The sequence below is a fragment of the Bos javanicus genome, chromosome 1, assembly GCF_032452875.1.
Source record: "Bos javanicus breed banteng chromosome 1, ARS-OSU_banteng_1.0, whole genome shotgun sequence".
NCBI classification, from domain to species: Eukaryota; Metazoa; Chordata; class Mammalia; order Artiodactyla; family Bovidae; genus Bos; species Bos javanicus.
In genome coordinates, this window is record NC_083868.1 from 42,393,348 (window position 1) to 42,412,358 (window position 19,011).

Sequence of the window (19,011 nt, forward strand, 5' to 3'; positions counted from 1 at the left end):
GTTGCTAGTCTTATTTACCATTGCCTGACATTTAAATGATGCCACCCTTCTTTCCCAAATCTCGGAGAAAACATCTGCCTCAAGATCCCAGATGGATTCCAGAAACCTGGACTCGAGCTGTCTTGGTTTCTGTAATAATAAAAACGTGCCCCCCTTTTGCAGTTTTTTCTCCTTCCTCCACCTGCTGCTGTAAAATCGAGCTTTTTGAAAAATTCATGACTAATAAAAATACCTGTTCCGGAGTCTTTTCATCTGTCCTGAGGGAGGAAGAGGGGTTAAGTGATATACAACTCGCTGTTTAAAACTTTTGCTGGCTAGAGAGGCTTATTGCTGCCTCTTCCCCCACATTGCACTAGAAGATCTCTCGTGATTGGAAGGACGCTCTCCTGAAAGCTGTGTTTACTTCAGTCGTTAAAGGCTTCCTGGAGAGCTTCAAAGAAAACTGGATAGGAAACAGAACTGTAACTGATTGAGCTGCTTCCATCAGTATTCATTCCTGTCTTGTGATTGGATCCTGGGCATTTACGTGTTCCTCAGTTTCCCTGCTTGTGAAGCATTTGCATTATATGACCCTCTTAACAAAACTGCCACATCTTTCCAAGAAGGTTCCTGTTACAACTAGAAGACTTCTTCTGTGAGGCTTCAGCTATTATTGCCCTCTTAAGAGAGAATTTAAAATTCAGACTTACATAGTAGTTAAAAATAGTTTTGAAGTCTGACAGGGCTCAACCAGAATGTCAGAATTCTGGTGTAGGCAGACAGCCCTTGGTGCCTGCCGTCACTGTAACAGCACTGACAATCTGGGATGATAATATGGAAACAGTATTTAAGAGAAACCTGAAGTAGACTCGAAACTAGCCTTGAGTCAGGATTAGAAGGGCCAATTTCATGTTCCTATCAGAATTGTCCTGAAAGCTTGCCGCCTCCCTGCCTATTTTGGCTTTTTGGCCACTTCTCAAATCTAATCTCTTTTTCTTTCTGGTGCTAGCCACTCCGCAACTTGTCTGTCTGCTTACCACTTCTCCATTCTCCTTATCTCCAGAGAGGCACAGACTGCTGCTTTTTGACAATCATAATTTTAATTGTGCTTATATGAACTCTAATTTTGTCCTTCATCCATTTTAGAACTTGCCAGATGTTAAGGGGATAGCGGATAATCTTTTGTGTGGGTGTTTTACCTTTTAAATGAGCTTAAATCTTTTCTTTTCAAGGACATAAACACAAAGCCTTTATTGAAAGTTTAATGAAACAAATGGAAATGCTTAGTAGTACCAAATGTCCTAGTAACACAACACCCTGGTGTTAACAAGATTGGAAACAGAATTGTGATTTGTCACTGTGATCTTATTTCAAAATGTAAGAGTATTTTGGCTGTTTCTTTTAGAGGCAGTAAAAACTCCTGGTTTTAGTGGGAGCGTGGTTTACCTTTTGTACTGGTGATTTTAGATGCAGGGGAGTCTGTTCAGACATGGGACTGGGTGTGATAGGAATGTAAAGATGACTGAGAAAAAGGCTGTTTCAAGGAACTGGGAGAAGCTGAGGAGACCACTTGAAAACAGTCATCCTAGTACCTATGACGTGTCTTGTTTAGTTGTTAAGTCGTGTCCAACTCCTTGCAACCCCATGTAGCCTGCCAGGCTCCTCTGTCCATGGGATTTCCCAGGCAGGAACACTGGAATGGGTTGCCATGGTGTGTCTGGCACATTACAATTAACAGAATACTTTAAAAAATACTACACCTGAGGTTGGACAGACATGTATGATCAGTATTCTAGTTTTACTATAAAAAACGGCTAAAGAAACATGCCCAGAGTCACATAGCTACTTTTCAGTTAAAAACAAGTTTGTGCAGTACCTGCAACTCAGAGGCCACTTAACATTTATTAAGGATTAATGTCTGCATCCTGACTTTTTCTTGTACTCGAAGTGCATTCTCTCAAACTTGAGTTGTACAGTCTCGTTTTCTGCACTCCCAGTGTTGACTTACATGAGTTTCATGATGTAACTTGTGTAGGTAAAAATACAAATGGGACATAAATTCCTTAAGAACAGAATTCCTTAACAATTCCTTAAGAACAGAATTGAAAATTAAACACAGACATAACCACAAGACCAATAAAAATAAAATTTACAGCATTATCCTGGCAGCTGTTTTTTGGCTACTCACAAAATGCATATGGTACCAACTAGAAAAAAAACAAAGTTTTTGAGGAGTTGCCATGACTGTACCACTGTGTACCATGCCATGATTCAGGTTTTCCAATATTTCTCCACTTGAATCACAGGAAAACTTTTGCTTTTACGGTGTGCTGTAAGATATTTGGACATCATTTGCTGTGAACACGTCATTTATATACTGTGTTCTATGCTGCTCTCATTAACCTGCAGCAGTTAAAAGTCTGTTTGCATCAACACTATTACGTATGTGAATTCAGGTGTTGGCAGTTGAATTGCTTGTTAATACTCTTTATCTTCGGTGGTTGACCACATCCAGAAAGTGCTTATATTAATTTGTTTTTAATTGTATAGAAATGAAAACTGCAGTTGAATTCAATTCACAGCTGTAACGTTTAGCCCGGTTTATGAGTGTGCAATGAATGGGCTCAGCAAAAGTGATAGGGGAGAGCCAGGAGGGCTTCATGGGGGAGGTGGTTTTATCTGGGCCTTCACTGATGGTGTTTTCCACAGGTAGAGAACTTAGCCAGGAAGATGGAAATAGGGGATGGGTCTTCTAGGCTGAGCAAAGGCCTGGGATTATGATCTCTTGAAGGTTGTATACATCAGTGCGGGCAGAGTGAAAGAGGCGTTAAGAAAATTAGATTTAGCACTGGGTCATAAAGAGTGTTTGGTCTCAATTTAGAGAATTTTTGTGAAGCCCCGTTCAACAGGTACTGCTAAACTGTGAAATTCAGAGGATACCTGCCTTCTAATTTTCCTTGCTTTGAGAAAATGATCTCTCAATTTTGTTTCTTTGCTGTATCACACATGATAGTGAGGCAAGAACAGCATTTAACAAAAGCCGACTGTGCACTCCTTTGGGCTGGGTACTTTTACTTATATCGTCTTTTTAAACATCACCCTCAGCCTGGAATGTTGGTATGCTTAAAATTCTGACAACTGAGGAAACTGAGGATAAGATAATTCCCAGAGGTGGCATCTTGGAAGGAACAATTTTTTGCTGAACTGGACTCTCCTGTCCTTCGTAGGACATTTGGCATCTGTGGCCCTGCCCACTAATTACCAGGAGCATCCCCTGCAGTCATTGGGAGAACCCAGAACACCTTCCCCAAGGTGGGCGGGAGGGAGAGCACTCCCAGGGGAGAACAATTTATCCCAAATCATAACTGGGATAAGTTTCAGGGGTGAGATTTGAGACTGGGTCTCTCTGACTCAGAAACTCTGATTCTTTTTACACAGCATTTTGCTCACCAACCTTCTGAACTGTGCTTCTTCAAAATACATCTGAATATGTAATTTAGTTGGACCTTTCCTTCCTTTGTTCCAGAATGGGTAATAGTGTGGACTGTTTCACATATACTCTTTTTGACTGTTCCTTTGAGTGTCCCAGTGTAGTGCCATTGATAGAAGGTAAGACAGGATCACTAGACCCAAGGAGCAGGGGCTGTGTCTCATTTATCTTTTTGTCCTCTGTACCTAGCTCAGGTGAGGGAGTGAATCCCTGTTGATGGATCATTAAAACGCTTATTAGTGGCTTTTCACGAATACACTTTTCACTAAAACACTTATTAGTGGCTTTTCACAGGGTAATACACTCCTGCCCTTAAAGTGGGCATTTTTGAGACATGGTAGGGGGTGGGTACCATAAAGTTCTCTAGAGAGTGTTTGGCTCTTGATTTAAAGTTCAGAGACTATTTGCTTTTCACCATGGCGGAGTGTGGCTGATAAATGGGTTGAGCCATGATACTAGTGAGCTGAAGTGTAGGAGATAGTTTCATCAAATGTTAATAGTGCCTCTGATACCAGCTGTTATGTTAAATGTTGACCACGGCATCATTTATGTAAGAAAAAGGAGTTTTGTGCTCTGAATTTTCATGGTAATTACATTTCAAATAGTGATTTGAAAGCACTGTATAAAATAATCAGTAATAGTTTGGTGGAATAAGATACCTATGTGGTGTTGAAGGGCAACATCTGAGGCTCATGCCTGCAGCAACAAAGATGACTGGAAAATTCCAGAAGTCCTCAGCTGTGAGTATTTTGTGAGAATCTTGAGCTTCCAGGTTAATGGAAAACACAGAACCTACTTTTGGCAATGAAGTAGAAATATAGACTGTTTTAGGGTATTGAAACCATACTTTTTTTCAAGTGAGAATCTGTCTTTTGGGTTTAACAGGGTGTCTGCCAGATGTCTAACTTGAGGATTCTGTTTCTTGCTGAGGACATTTCCTTGAAAACGAACTCGATTGTACACTCTAAATGTGTGTTGAGTTGCAAGTGTACCTCAAATTGATCTGCAATAAACTTAATCACAACTTCTAACTTTTTTGAAGCAAACATTTCACCTCAGTGGAGAATATGTAAAAAAGGGTAATAGTGAATTTTATAAAGAAGAAAACAATTTTCCTTCAAAGTATTACCAGAGTTCTGATGAAGTACACTTGTGTGCACATATACCAAAAATGCCAGTGCAGCTCCGATAACTATAAAACAGATTGACGTACATTCAAACTCGGGAAGGTAATCCAGACTGTCTACTGAAGAGAGAGGATTAGCATGAAGTAAAAGTTCAAGAAGTCATGTTTATCATGAGCCTGTCCGTTCCAGAAATTTGACTGCTGTGTGTTGAGGATATTGCTAAGGTGTGGGATACAAAGATGAATAAAAGAGTGAAACTGCCCTCAAATAGCTCTTAAATTAGTGGAGGAGATAAACCTGCACGTCTCTGTTTTCCAGATGAACTCATGATAAGCCAAACGTGCATTTGGTGTGTGTGACTTGTGTGGTTCAGAACACACTCACTGTTTCATGAGTGTCACACATTGTATGAGGACTTTGAACGGGCTTTCAAAGTATCTTCTCCCTCTCTTCTCTCTGAGCATGGTTTGATGAGCATCCTTTGCCGAGGCAGACTTGTGGGGAGATGGTGTAGGAGCTGTACCAGCAGGGTGAGTGGACGTGATTTCCCTCGGTCCCTCCTGCTGCTCCTTGACCCAGCAAGTCTTAGATGGAGGCAGAAAATCACATTCTTGCAAAAAATCGTCATTCCAAGTGAGTGGACATCGTTATACAGAATGGTTGGGTGTTGACAGAGAAACAAATTGGTTTTGTGACTAGAAATAATTTGTTGTGTGGCAGTCGTGAATGCCAAGTACTGGTACGGCTCCAGCAGGGTTATCCCTCAGTGTTTAACCCCTGGGGGTATTTAACTGGAAATATGCCAAAGCAGTGAAACAACCAAAATTTGCTTTAGTTGTTTAGTCAAGTGTTCCTTTGTGCCTGACAGATTAGTGATGACAAAACTAAACCACCCTTAATTGAGGCCCTAGTAAGATCCAAGCCCTGTGCTTGGGGCTTTCAACCTATACAACCACCTAATACTCAGAGCAACCTTATGAGACAGGAATCTTTACTCCATTTTACAGACACATAATTTAAGGCTTGGAGAGGTCCAATAGCTAATCAAAAGTCTCACAGATCTTGTGGTAGAGTGAGGAGTCATTCTCCTTCCTGAATTCAAAACCTACAGCATTCTGTGACTGCTGCTTCTGCTCAACTTGGGAAAAAGACCCAAACAGAAGGCAGGGCTTAGAAAATGTTTTGAGTGCAGATAAGACCATGGCCTGCAAATGGCCTGGGTCAGTGCTCAGTACAATAAAGAACTGATGCTCCTGGCAGTTGAGAGAGGAAATTATATATACTTTATAAATTTATATTTAAACACATAAAAAGGCTTAGTCTCCTAAAAAGATACAAATTAAGCCTATAGCAAGGTACCATATGCCACCTGTCTGATAATCAAAACTTGAGTTCAGTGTAGGTATACAGGAGCTCTGGTACACTGCTAGCGGGAGTGTAAATCGAGACACCAGTTTGGAGGGAAGTTTGATGAACTCTATCAACATCATACATTCACATACCCTGATTTAACAGTTCCCTTTTAGAAATTCCACTGGATGTATACAGCTTGCAAAACAAGCCCAAAGTTGACACTACAAATTTAGTCATTGCAGTGTTGTTTTAATTAGCAAGAGATGAAGATTAAAATGAAGTCTTATCAATAGTGGACTAATTGGTAGATCACCATGTATCCCATGTAGTGGACTATTACGTGGCTGTCAAAAAGAATGATAAAGCTTTTTGTATACTGATAAGAAAAATACATTTAAAAATCTTTTTAAAACAAGATACAAACCACTGTGTATAGTATGCTCCCATTTGCATTTGAAAATGGGGGAGTATGGAAAAAGTCTGTTCCTACTGTTGTGTTAACTATTTGGGAAGGATGTGAGACTGAGTGAAGGAATGAGGAATAGGAGAGAGACTTCTTCATTTTAGACCTTTTTATACTTAAAAAATTATATGAATTACCTATTTCAGAAAACTGGTTATGACCTAGTGAATACCTTTGTATAAAAGAGGATAAAAGAATTTATGATCCTGTGTTGGCAAAAATTCTCCAAAGGAAAAATGAACTCCATTCACTTGTTCAAGTGAGAAAAGTTATGATCGAGGCTACAAATAAATGGAATATTTATAATGCCGAATAATTGGATATTTAGATACTTTCTGCAGGTATGAGGGAGGTATATGTATTTTTAATCTGCAACGTGAAACTGGGTAGAGTTAATAGAGCCTCAAAAATACCAACTCATTTTTGTGAGATCACCTAAATCATCCACTTCGAGTAGCCATGTGACTCTGAGCCAAAATATTCTCGCAGTCTTTGATTATAAAGGAAAGGAGATGGCCCTCATAGCTAAGGTCTCTTCCAGCTTTAGAATGCCAGCCAAAACTCCGTAGGGTAACAGGTGTATGCAGGATAGGTTAGGAAGACTTTTATTTTACTGGAAAGATCACATGAAAATGCTTTGGGTATTTCCTCTGTGTGTTCCTAACATTTTCATCGTTTGATTTGAAAAGCTCACCAATGTTTTTAACAAGAATCCCTTTGGTACCACTTATGCCAGGCACTGTGCTAACCTCTGGGAATCCAGTGCAGCATGGCATTGGTTCAAAACACTCCTGCAGTTTTTGTGGGGAAGGCAGACATAGCACAAATCTTCCTTCCCTTCTTAAAATAAGTACCAGCGTGTCTCACGGGCTGTGGAGTATTTGACAGGGGTGGGCCCACTCTTAGAGGAAACTGTTTTAATCTCCTTCAGTCTGTTCCTTCTGATCTTTCTGTACACGTGTCTATTTACTACTCTTGATTTGTAAACTTTAGACAATCTGTATTGGTTTCTGGTGATGGTAGATGAAGATTGAGCTATTTTATATCTCTTTCCACTTCTCTTTATTCATTCAGCCAAAATAAGTGTTATAATTAGGGGATTAAATCAAAAGTCAACTTTTCCATGTATATAAAATACAGCTGTTTAGAATAGCACAACTTACTTTTGAAGGAGCATCATCCCCTTTTAAAGGACATCTCTTATATGTCCTTTATGATAAATAGCACAAATGACAGAAATGACATGAAAATGGTATTTGAATGCTCTCATGAGTACTCATTTTATGTGATAGCTACATGATATGTTAGAAATTTCTGCTTTACTCTTTATATTAAAATTTATACAAAATATGGATATGACCTGCAGGTCATAATTTTTTTTTTGTAACTGCTGTGCTTATAACAAGGAATGAAATTCTTTGAATTTTATATTTTGATAACTGGGAACAGGTAGCGTGAGATGTAAACTCTTAACCTTTTATCGTCTTTGCTGTCAAAGTACTAAAAAGCATACCCTGGCTGGACAGGTGTTCTTGCCTGGAGAATCCCAGGGACCGGGGAGCCTGGTAGGCTGCCGTCTATGGGGTCGCACAGAGTCGGACACGACTGATGTGACTTAGCAGCAGCAGCAGCAGCTGGACAGGTGGCATTGTGCTATATTAATCAAAGCTGAAAATGTGTGTGGTAATCAGTTTAATTGTTCCATTGTTCTATTAGAGGTAGGTAAATAAGATCTTATTTGGCAATGTTACATTTATTATGATATGAAGAAATTGCTATTATGTACTATTTGTACTATTAGTATTTAGCTGTTTGTCTTCTCTAGGTTCATTGCTTGCATTTTTTCACTGACTTGTTTTTACTTGCTTTTTAGAATCAACTACAATACTTTGGGATTTTGTTTGTTTTGCTTGCCTTTGAATAGTAATATACACTCTTCTAAAACAGGTATGAAATTAAAGAAAAATCAAAAAGGAAAAAAAGCACAACTCATACATAACTACCCAGAGACAAGTGCTATTCTGCTAGATCACTTCTGATACGTGTGTCTACATGTATACATATTTTTAGAAAAAGTAAAAGTCTTCTTCAGGATTTTGAAACTTGATTTTTTTCCCCCACTTAACATTGGTACTTTATCATTGTATACAATAGTACATATACTCTTAGAAATAATCAAAATAATTTAATTTTAATCTTTTGAAAGATCTTAGATGGGTCATCACTTTTCAGAATCTAGTGTGAATGTCTTAATGTGTCTCTGTTTACAGAGGGTTTGTATTCTGATGGGAAAGTTATATAGATTTATATATAATGTGCTTTGCAGTAAAATAAAGTGAGATGAGGGAAGAGGACGTGACAGAAGTAGTGAGTGTGGAGTAAGGTATAGAGAGGATGCTCATGAGGCCTATCTGCTGGGTGACACCTGACCCAAGACCTACGTGATACTTGAATTAATATGAATGAATGTTAATCGTTCAGTGATGTCCAACTTTATGTGACCCCATGGACTGTAGCCCACCAGGCTCTTCTGTCCATGGGATTTCCCAGGCAAGAATATTGGAGTGGATTGCCATTTCCTTCTCCAGGAAATCTTGGAAGACCAGGAAGTGAGCAAATCAGAGCAAAGGACTTTCCAGGCAGAGGGAAAAGCATGTTTCAAGATCCTGGAGCAGGCTCATGTTGGCACAGGTATCAGAACAGGCAGAAACAACAGAATGGAAAGGAGTCAGGGGCCAGATGAGGTCAGCCTTGGTCAGGAGTTGAGATGATAAGATTACTTTTTAAGAAAACTATCACTTGAGCATGGGTTTGTATGTGTGTATGTATTTGTATCCTCTTAAGTAGTTTTTCAGCTTGTTGGTCTCAGAAGACTTGACAGAGGAGGAAGGGCCTGAGTTGGAGGTGAGGTCAACCTTGGTCAGCCACTGGGAAGGTCCAGGCTCACCTGTTCTGGGGTCTCCAGAGCTCCTCTCTCAGGTGGTGTGTCAAGTGGTACACGAATGAGTGTCCCATTCTAGACTGCAGCTAGAGTACTGCTTTGAGTTCATGTCACAGTAAAAGATCAGGGTATTGATCCTTGTGAGGTTTGTCACAACTGTTCAGAATCTGAGGGGTTTGAGGAAGAGGACTTTGGGATAATACAGCAGTTGCTGATGTCACGTGTAGATGGACAGCTCAGGTCACGTCAAACCGCCTGAGATTCTCACTTTGTAGCCTGTGATTGAACTGTAATTATGGCTCTCGTTTTGGGAACAAGTGATAGGAACAGGAAGTAAATCAGCTTCCAGGTAGATAGAAAAATTATAGGAGAGGGTTGACATTATGGGGAAAGAACTGTCAGAAGCTCTAAGACTGCAAAGCCATGGAGCTTCATGATCATATCTGTTACCCTCCTCCCTGCTCCTAGTTTCTCTCCAAAGAGGTCTGACATTGAGACACCAGATGTTTGGGCTAAAATGCATGCTGTTTGACTGTCTTAAAAGTGCAGCTTTTACTTACCTTTTAATTTGAAACCCAGAAATAGCCATAACCACCTGTTTTATATTCTGCTAATGGTCATTAAAAAAAATACAAGTACTACTCTACTGCTGGCAGTCACTGTTTATGAATGGACAGTTTTCCAGATGGTTGTTTGGAAATTGTCAGTGTGGAACTCTGTTTTTATCCCTGCAGAAGCAGGGTTGGAGATGCTGGGTGGGGCTCCAGGCCAGTAGATAAAAGTCAGTTTAATCTGTAATGTACTGTACCTTCAGTTGGGATTCCCTGGTGGCTCAGACAGTGAAGAATCTGCCTGCAGTGCGGGAGATCTGGGTTCAGCCCCAAGGTTGGGAAAATCTCCTGGAGGACGGCATGGCAACCCACTCCAGTATTCTTGCCTGGAGAATCCCCATGGATAGAGGAGCCTAACAGGCTATAATCTGTGGGGTCACAAAGAGTTGGACACGACTGAGCAACTAACCACAACCACACAGTACCTTCAGTACAACAGTGAGCAAAGAGAACTCTAGAGCTTGTCTAGTGAAGATGTGTTTCAAGAAAAGATCCCCAAGGTAATGTAGATGCCCCATGGCATGAGAAGGCCCTTTGGAGGGTATGGGGGTAAAGTTCAACCTATATTTCAGCACCTGAGTGGCCATGAGAGGGAGAAATCCAAGGGAATAGAGAACAGGCCCCTTGGTGGCCTCAGTCACTTTGAAGTCAGGGACAGTAGAAGTTCTGTCTCCTTGTTGTCATGCCCTAATATTTTAACTGAATTGGCTTCTTGATCACAGTCTTTCTCTTTCTTTACCACAAAAGCCTCAAGATTCATCTGACTTTTCCTCTTTCTACTCACTCTGCTTATTGGAGGGTCATATGTGATTTTAGATCTGGCAGAGGGCTGGTCTGATCCTTTCAATGTACGTGATTGAAAAAGGAATATCCAGAAAGGGGCATTTTGACTGAAGAGCCTTTTGTCCATAACATGCCATCCCTGAAACAGACCTCTGTCCATTTTGAGTTTTTGCAGAGCTTTTCACTTCTGGTAACAGCAAGAAACCGAGTGGGTTGGGAAGAGATCCCCTCCTTGTTCCATAGTCTTTTTCATTTAGTCCTCCAAGGCTTTACTGAAGTGATGTGGACCAGGCTGCCAGAACTAGCAGGGTTTTATGTTAGTGAGGGAAGAGAGAAACAGATTAACCTGTATTCTCATTCCCTGTCCTCAGCAACATAGCTGAGGACTATAGAGCACCCCTTCTAGGATGAAAGTGAAAACCCAGAGTGGGAAAGAGAGGAGGCAGAGAAGAGAAGTCCTCAGCACAGGCCCCTAGGAATGGTGGCAAGTTCCTGGGGGTAGTGGGTTGGGGGTCCTGCTTATAGATAAGGCCATGCCCAAACCAGGCATGTGTGTTCCATCACTCAGTCGTGTCCAACTCTCTGCAGGCACATGGACTGTAGCCCATCAGGCTCCTCTGTCCTTGGGATTTCCCAGGCAAGAATGTTGGAGCGGATTTCCGGTTCCTTCTCCAGGGGAATTGTCCTTACCCAGGGATCAAACCTGCATCTCCTGCGCTGCAGGAGGATTCTTTACCTACTGAGCCACTGGGGAAGCCCCAAACAAGGCACCACCTTCTATGAAGTCACCTTGAGTTTGAGAATGCTCAGAATTATGGCCATGATGTTACCAGTACCAGAGATTGCCTCCTTTCTGGAAATAGCAAGAAATCACAGACTCGGGAATCCACTGAAAAGTGGGCTGGCCTTTGGAAGACAGTTATGGAAGCTGTATTCGGTTCTTCAATATTTCCAGATTTTTCTGATGCAGCCACCATAACAGTGTGTGAGAGAAATGGCAGAGTAAGAGATGGTACTCAGCTGCCTTGTTGCAGGAGGGGGAGGAGTGAAGAACTTTGTCTTCCTCACGCTGCCTCCACCCACATCCGTTCCTGCATGACTATCCAGTGACCATCTAGGAAGGGGCATTCTCACCACTTGAGGGACTGACTCTGGAAGAGGCCAAGCAGCATCCCTTGGGTTTCAGTCTGTGGTAAACACTCAAAGAGGGGATTTTTTTTCCCGTCCCACTGGACTTTGCATACCCTGCATGCTCATTCAGGCAACAGCTCTTCACTAGGACCATCTCTGCTGAACATCAGTGTTGGAAAATGGGTGCTATTTCACAGGAGTGAGCTTTCAAAATAATTGATACCTATCCTTTAATTATCACCATATAACACATTTAAATAATGGATATCCCTCCAACCAGATCATTCTTTTCTCTGTGCAACACTCAGTTGCTGGTTTCAGCTCAGTAAAGAGGCTCTCACGCTGTTGTTTATCAAGAACGTGATCAGAGAATGGCCTGCATCTGAACAACCCAGGGAAGGGGGCGCCGGTTGTGGAAAATGTGGATTCCTGGGCCCCACTCCAGCTGGAATCCTTGACTGTCAGGCCCCCACATCTGTTTAATAAACAACTGTGCAGGTGATTATGGTGCCTCTAGAGAGGGATTCTTAGGGAAAGAGGGCCAGGGCGTTGTCTGATGTGTTCACTGCTCGTTTTCTAGTATGTACCAAGAACAGCGTCTGGCACCTAAAAAGTGCAAGGACATGTCTGGTGACTGAGTTCTTGGACCTAGTTTTCTCCTCCTTACTTTCTGTGAGTTGGGGAATCTTGTTAGAATTTGATTAAAAGTAATAGTGTAAGATATTTTAAGTGAGAGGATAGGGACTCTCTGTGTAAATTATTTGAGCTTTAGAATGTAAAAATGCCTTCTTTTTTTATGGCCCAGGGGGTTTGTTTTATTTTATGTCTGGCATAAAGTAAGTGGATTTTTAATGGCTATACATTGGATTCCTGGTTTTCAGCTATGGTCTAAATAAGGCTGCATCAAAAATGAGGAGCTTCTGTATCACTTTGACCTTGACGCTTATCTAGATTTAATTTCCTGAGTTGTGTTAGCTAAGTTAGATGAGGATGTTAAAATTCAAGGTAGTCTTATTTGTGCCCACGTGTGATCATGATGCCTGCCCCCTCACCCCCTCCCTTGAGCAGAATGTGTACTTTCTAAAAATACTGCTATTGAAATACTCCCAGGTCCCAAAGGGGATTAAATTGTGAGAGAACAATAGAAAAGGCTTGTCTTTCTTAAGATTTGAGATCATCTGAATTTGAAAAGTTTTTCTTTCTCTTGTATTTTATTTTTGAGTCTGAGAGTACCAGTCCAAGCCTTTTGAGACTTTTCTGTTAATATTTCTTCTTTTCCTTTTCTTTCTTTCTTTTTCTTTTTTTTAAAATCTAGGCTGACATCTAAATATCCAGTGTTTCAAGTATCTTTATGAATCCTGTCCTAATTTTTGTGTGTTTGGTTTATAAGTCAGTTGAAAATACCTCTGTTCCTATTGAGTAATTGTCTCCCAGCCCGACTTCTCTCTTTTATATCTTTTGAGAAAAATTGTTGCTGGATGAGAGTGGATGGTACATTCTTTCAAGAGACTTACATACTAATGTGTCATTAAGGAAAAAGGACTACTGTGTATTATTATATTGTTCTTAATGGCACAGTGTTTTCTGATTATGCAGACACAAACAGAATGTTTGATAGCAGTTATTTTTACAGTCCATCTGACAAACCATACTTGAGTGCCTTCACAGTGCCAAGCACGATGCTAGGCTTTGGGATACAGCCATGAATGATACGGTCCCTGGCTTATATGAGTTCAAATCTAGTTAGACAAATGGACAACCAACCAGCCATTATGGTAATTACTAGCAGGAATGTATGAGGGGTATCACTCTGTGCAGTGGGGGCACAAAAATTACAGGTTAACATAGAAATCAATTGGGAAGGATTAGGAGTTGGACAGTGTGGGGAAGGGTGTTGCAGGCAGGAGGAGAAAGTAGTTTGCTGGTATGTGAGTTTGGTGTGTTCTGAGAATGGGTTCTAGGTGACAGGTGTATCTGCAACCAGGTCATGAAGAACTTTCTATAGTTACACTAAGGACTCTTCATTTCATTCATCAGCTGATGGAGAATCACTGAAGGAGTTTTTGAGCAGAAGAGTATCATGGTCAGATTAATGATCACTGTGTCTAAGAAGAATGGATTGAACCAGAGCCATCCGGAGGATGTCAGAGACAAATGGAGAAGGGACTCCAGACATCCAGGAAGGACATGGGGAAAGCTTTAACTGAAGCACTGATTTTTCTACTTAATCCAGAATTTTAAAATGTTGTTTGTTTTAAAACTTGACACATTTTAAAATTTTGGTTTAGCCATAAGATTCATGAAAGATAAACCTTAGAATATAAATTTCAACAAGTTTTACAAAGTGTCAAGTATTAACTGCTCTTGGTGATTTCAGCTTTAAATTCTTCAGTTGTTTGCGCAATGCAGAATGCTTATGTTCTGACTTAAAACTTTTTTTTTTTTTTTTGGCATTTTGTGTGTGTTTACAGTGTGGAAATAATTATAGCTACTTGAAAATCCTAACTTCTGCCTTAAATCCCATGGACCCTGAGCTGCATTTTCTGCAGAGCTTTTGTACTGGGAAAGACACTTTTTACTGTTTTCATATACAATTTCAGTAAGGCAGTGAGCTTATAGTGTTAGTCGTTCAGTCATGTCGGACTCTCTGTGACCCCAGGGGCTGAAGCTTGCTAGGCTCCTCTGTCCACAGAATTCTCCAGGCATGAATACTGAAGTGAGTTGCCATTTCATTCTCCAAGCTTATAGAATACCCTGTGAACACTCTAAATAAATATACTTTCAGAAATCTTGAACTAGGATACTAAATTGTCTATTATATATTTAGATAGATTATATTTATAAATTAACTAGATTCAAAATAGACTGTAGTTAGAAAATACACTTATCAAATCACCAAGGTTAGTAGTATTCATGGTTATACCCCAAATGTTTATATCATGCTCTTTTTATGTGTATTTTGCCAGTCTCTTTTTTTTGATTTGAGCTTAGATAGACAAGTATTGAATTTAATTTAAAAAAAAAAACTGAATTATAAATAATCCTGTGGCAAAAGATAAGCCTAGTAAAACAGGAAAAAACAAAGATAACCCACTCACATTTAAAATGTTAACCATTTAAGACATTATTTTATAGACATGTCCATGTAATATGGGTTACAATTCTGACTTGTACATTTTTTTTTCTACTTTGTCCCTATTTTTCCCTATGGAGTTTTCATATGTTAAACACATAGCTTATGTATTTATTTACATGCTTAATTTTTCTTACTGGCATTTGAGCATGGCCGTATCTTTTCTGTCCTTGTATTCCTGCATAGAGTCCGAGACTGAATGAAATTTGAATCCATTGTATTTTCCAGGTGTTCATCATCTATTTTTTCCTTCTTTTTTTTTAAATCATTGTCATTTGTTGCCTGGATAGTCTGCTCAATTGTACTGGATTGTATGGATAGAAAATCTTAAGTAGCACAAATTGTGTCCTTGCTTAGTATCCTAATGGGAGCTGTGGAACCCCCCTTCCCATTCCCTCTCCTGCCAGTCACCACAATTCCATCCATGTGTTTTTCCTCACCCAGCCGTTCTCCTGCCTGAAGGCTTCCCAGTGCTAGCAGAACAAAGGTCACATTCTGTGATGGGTCAGACGGATTCTTCTTGGTCTGGCATCCACTAACCTCTGTTCTCATTCTCATCTCTCCAGGATTATCGCTGCCTGTCACAAGATCCTGTGCTTCAGTCTTATCTTAAAAACAAACAAACAGAACTCGGTGGTGGTGGTTGAGTCGCTAAGTCCTGTCCAGCTCTTGCGACCCCATGGACTGTAGTCTGCCAGGCTTCTCTGTCCATGGGATTTTCCAGGCGAGAATACTGGAGTGGGTTGCCATTTCCTTCTCCAGAGGATCGTCCCAATCCAGGAATCGAACCCACATCTCCTGCATTGCAGGCATATTCTTTATTGACTGAGCTACCCCCCAAATACTGTATCATTATCAACCCCTGCCTTTGTACCTCCTACATGGACACTTGACTGAGCGGGCAGAGTCTCTGCCTCTTCCTTCCTCTGTGCTCCATGCCACTTCATTCATTCAGCGGTTATGAATGAGTTGTACTTGTACCAGACTGTATTATTAGTTTGTTTATCAGTCTCCCCTACTAGACCTTGTTTTACGAAGATCCTGACCTACTTGTTCTTAAATCCTCAAGGCCATGCACGATTCCTAGTTCATGGTAGAGTGCCACAGTAATCTTTAGAGTGAAGCTGCTCAATTTGTCTCAGATTATGAAAGTATGAAAACAAAATAACGTGTTGACGTAAAGAGTTAATTATCTAGATCTAAAATGTATATGTACCTAATAGGCAAAATAGGTTATTATGACATCTTATAAGATATCTGTGAAGGTATTCCAGACAAGACAGTTAAAAGTGACTATCTGGAAAATCAGATTTTTAAGGCACCATCTGGGACACATTTGTGTGTACTTAGTCGTTCAGTTGTGTCTGACTCTTTTTGACTCCATGGATTATATAGCCTGCCAGGCTCCTTTGTCCATGACGATTCTGCAGGCAAGAATACTGGAGTGGGTTGCCCTGCCCTCCTCCAGAGAATCTTCCCAACCCAGGGATCAAACCCAGGTCTCCCACATTGCAGGCATATTCTTTACTGTCGGAGCCACCACGGAAGCCCAAGAACATACTTGGGATTAGATAAACCTACATCTCTCTCTCTCTCTTTTTTTTTTTTTTGCATCTCTTTTAAATATTCCTAGAAATCTCTATATGACCCTGTAAGTTTATAAAAATTTGTTGATTGGAAATATATTTCAAATAACCCTTAGCATAGGATTAAAAAAAGACTGGGCTGTAGAGAACCTTAAGATAAATACAGTCAAAAAGAGGGCCATCACTTTCTAAGATTATGATAGTTGTACACTGGTGCTGCTTTGTTCAGGTGCATCGTTGGTGTGATGCTGGTCATAAAACAGAATGGACTCACCAAAATGTCTGGAGCCTGATGAGCATTTTTGAATGTGTGTTTCAAGTGTAGACACTCAAATCAATAGCTTCTTAGTGTAACACTTTGTATGTGAATCTTTGGGGCATTACAGATAAAAAGGACCTTTCAGTTTTTGCATTAAACACAGAAACTGTATGATTTCAGTAATTCTCTTTTAATTTCAAAAAAACCTTTTTTTTTTTTTCCAGTGTTGAAAATGAGCCCATGAGCACAAGTCAGAAAAAGGAAAATATACTTTCATCAGAAGCAGTGAAGGTATAGTTTTAAATTAATATTATTTTATATCAAGCAAATGATTTTTTCTTAATTTCTGCTCGCTCTTCTTTCTGATTCTGTCATCTCATTTCACATTTCAAAAAGAGCATAAAGTCTTATTCCTTATTGGAAACTCTAGCCCAGTTCTGCTGGATATTTGCATCTTGCAGTGGGGTTGGGGGTAGATCATTGAAGAAAGGCTTGAGACAGTGCTGCTTTTACCCCAGCTGAGCCACTAACCAGCTGTGAGGTCTTCCACTGAGACATTTAACTTCTCTGTGCCTTGGTTTTCTAATCTGTAAGTTGTGTCATTTAACCTCCACTCTCCCTTTCCCCTAGGAAGTTCTTCAATTTATGTTGTGTTTACTCAAATGCTCCTGACAATTAAGAGTGCTTCTGAGGGCATAGAAGTTAATGACCTATTTGTACATGGCATTAGTATGTGACATGTTTGTTTAGCTCATAAGTGAACTGGCTTTCTCTGTATCTACAGAACAACCATGAAATCATATATGCTACACTTATATGCAGATCGTTATTGATAAGTGTGGTTAAAAATCTCTGAAAACTGCTAAACCTTATAATACTTCTTTTTCATCATAAGTGATTTCCTAGAAATTGGATGTTTGTGTTGGTTGGGAGTGTGAGGCTAGGATCAAGTTCTGACAGCTGTTCGACATTCATGGAGTTTGGGCCCAGTTACTTTCTTTTTAAATGACTTGTGACAGTCAAGGAGAAAGCTTGTCAGGGATTCCCAGGTACATGAGCCTGGTCAGTGGAAGGACCAGAAAGTCAACTGAATCCTTCTTTACTGATAATTCTTCATTACTCTTAAACATTACATGAGGTCCAGAGGCCTTAAAGATGGTAAAGGTAAAGCTGTTTTCAGTTTTTATTCCTGCCTTGTCCACCATAGTTAACAATATAAATATTTTTGAAAGAAAAAAAAAATCAGAATCTGATTTTTCTTTTTTACTTTTAAACTTTATTGAAAGAAAAAAATCAGAATCACCTTGCTTCCCTTTCCTTTCTTCTTCCTTTGTGAGTTTGGCTACTAACTCCTCCCCCCTGGGTTTTATAGCACTTCCTGCCTGTTCTTTGGCAGCCGGTCATTAGTCAACTCACTGGTTTACCGCTGCATGGACTCTGCAGCTTTCTCTGTCCTGTTCAGTTTTTACATGTCCTGAGTTGCCCAGCTTCAAGATTTTTACTTCTCATTTTATGTGCAGCTTTGCTCTTGAGTTGTCTCACAGGAAGCATGTGTTTTACTTCTGAAATCTCCAACTAAGAGGTTTCTTTATCAACCAGTTCCTGTCATTCCCTGTCTTAGTCCTTCATTGCCTCTGAGCCCACCTTTGAGCTTCAGCAAACCTTCATGCTTTCCCTGCTCTTTTCTCTTCTCCAGGTTGCTACTTGTTTGCCTTCTCAACCTGGAACTGATAGGTATCACTTCAGCTGTTAAGCTCACTGAAAAAAATGTTGGTCTTCAAACTTGGCCCTGAAACTTTAGTTTCTAGTAGAACTGCTTTCTATCTGCAGAGATTTACTCCAGAAATTATTCTGGCCTCAGTAAGTGTATATGGTGGGCAGTATAGTGGCTGGGCCTCCATGGTTACCATCTTCTCTATCCACTTTTAATATATTGGTTTGAATGTTCAGGATACTTTCAGTTTGGGATTTGGGCCCCCAAGTAAATAGGGTTTATAGTCATGAAAGTTATTCTCTTATGGTTTGAGGCCTATAGGATTACTTATATCAATACATGGGCAGTCTGGTTAGCCTCTCACTGGTGTAGTGGAAGCATTTGGGGCCATGTAAGCTTGTTTGTTTGCTACACTTTCTGGAAACTACTGGTAGGCTTGCT

At 40.2% G+C, this 19,011-nt stretch overlaps 1 protein-coding gene across 1 annotated transcript in view; it reads left to right on the top strand.

Moving 5' to 3' along the window:
- Window positions 1-19,011, top strand: part of CRYBG3 (crystallin beta-gamma domain containing 3) — a 126,198-nt gene that overhangs the window by 938 nt on the left and 106,249 nt on the right. The window contains exon 2 of the mRNA XM_061437318.1: window positions 17,081-17,147. Coding sequence (XP_061293302.1) covers window positions 17,081-17,147 — 67 coding nt within the window. The remainder of the gene's footprint in view (window positions 1-17,080; window positions 17,148-19,011) is intronic.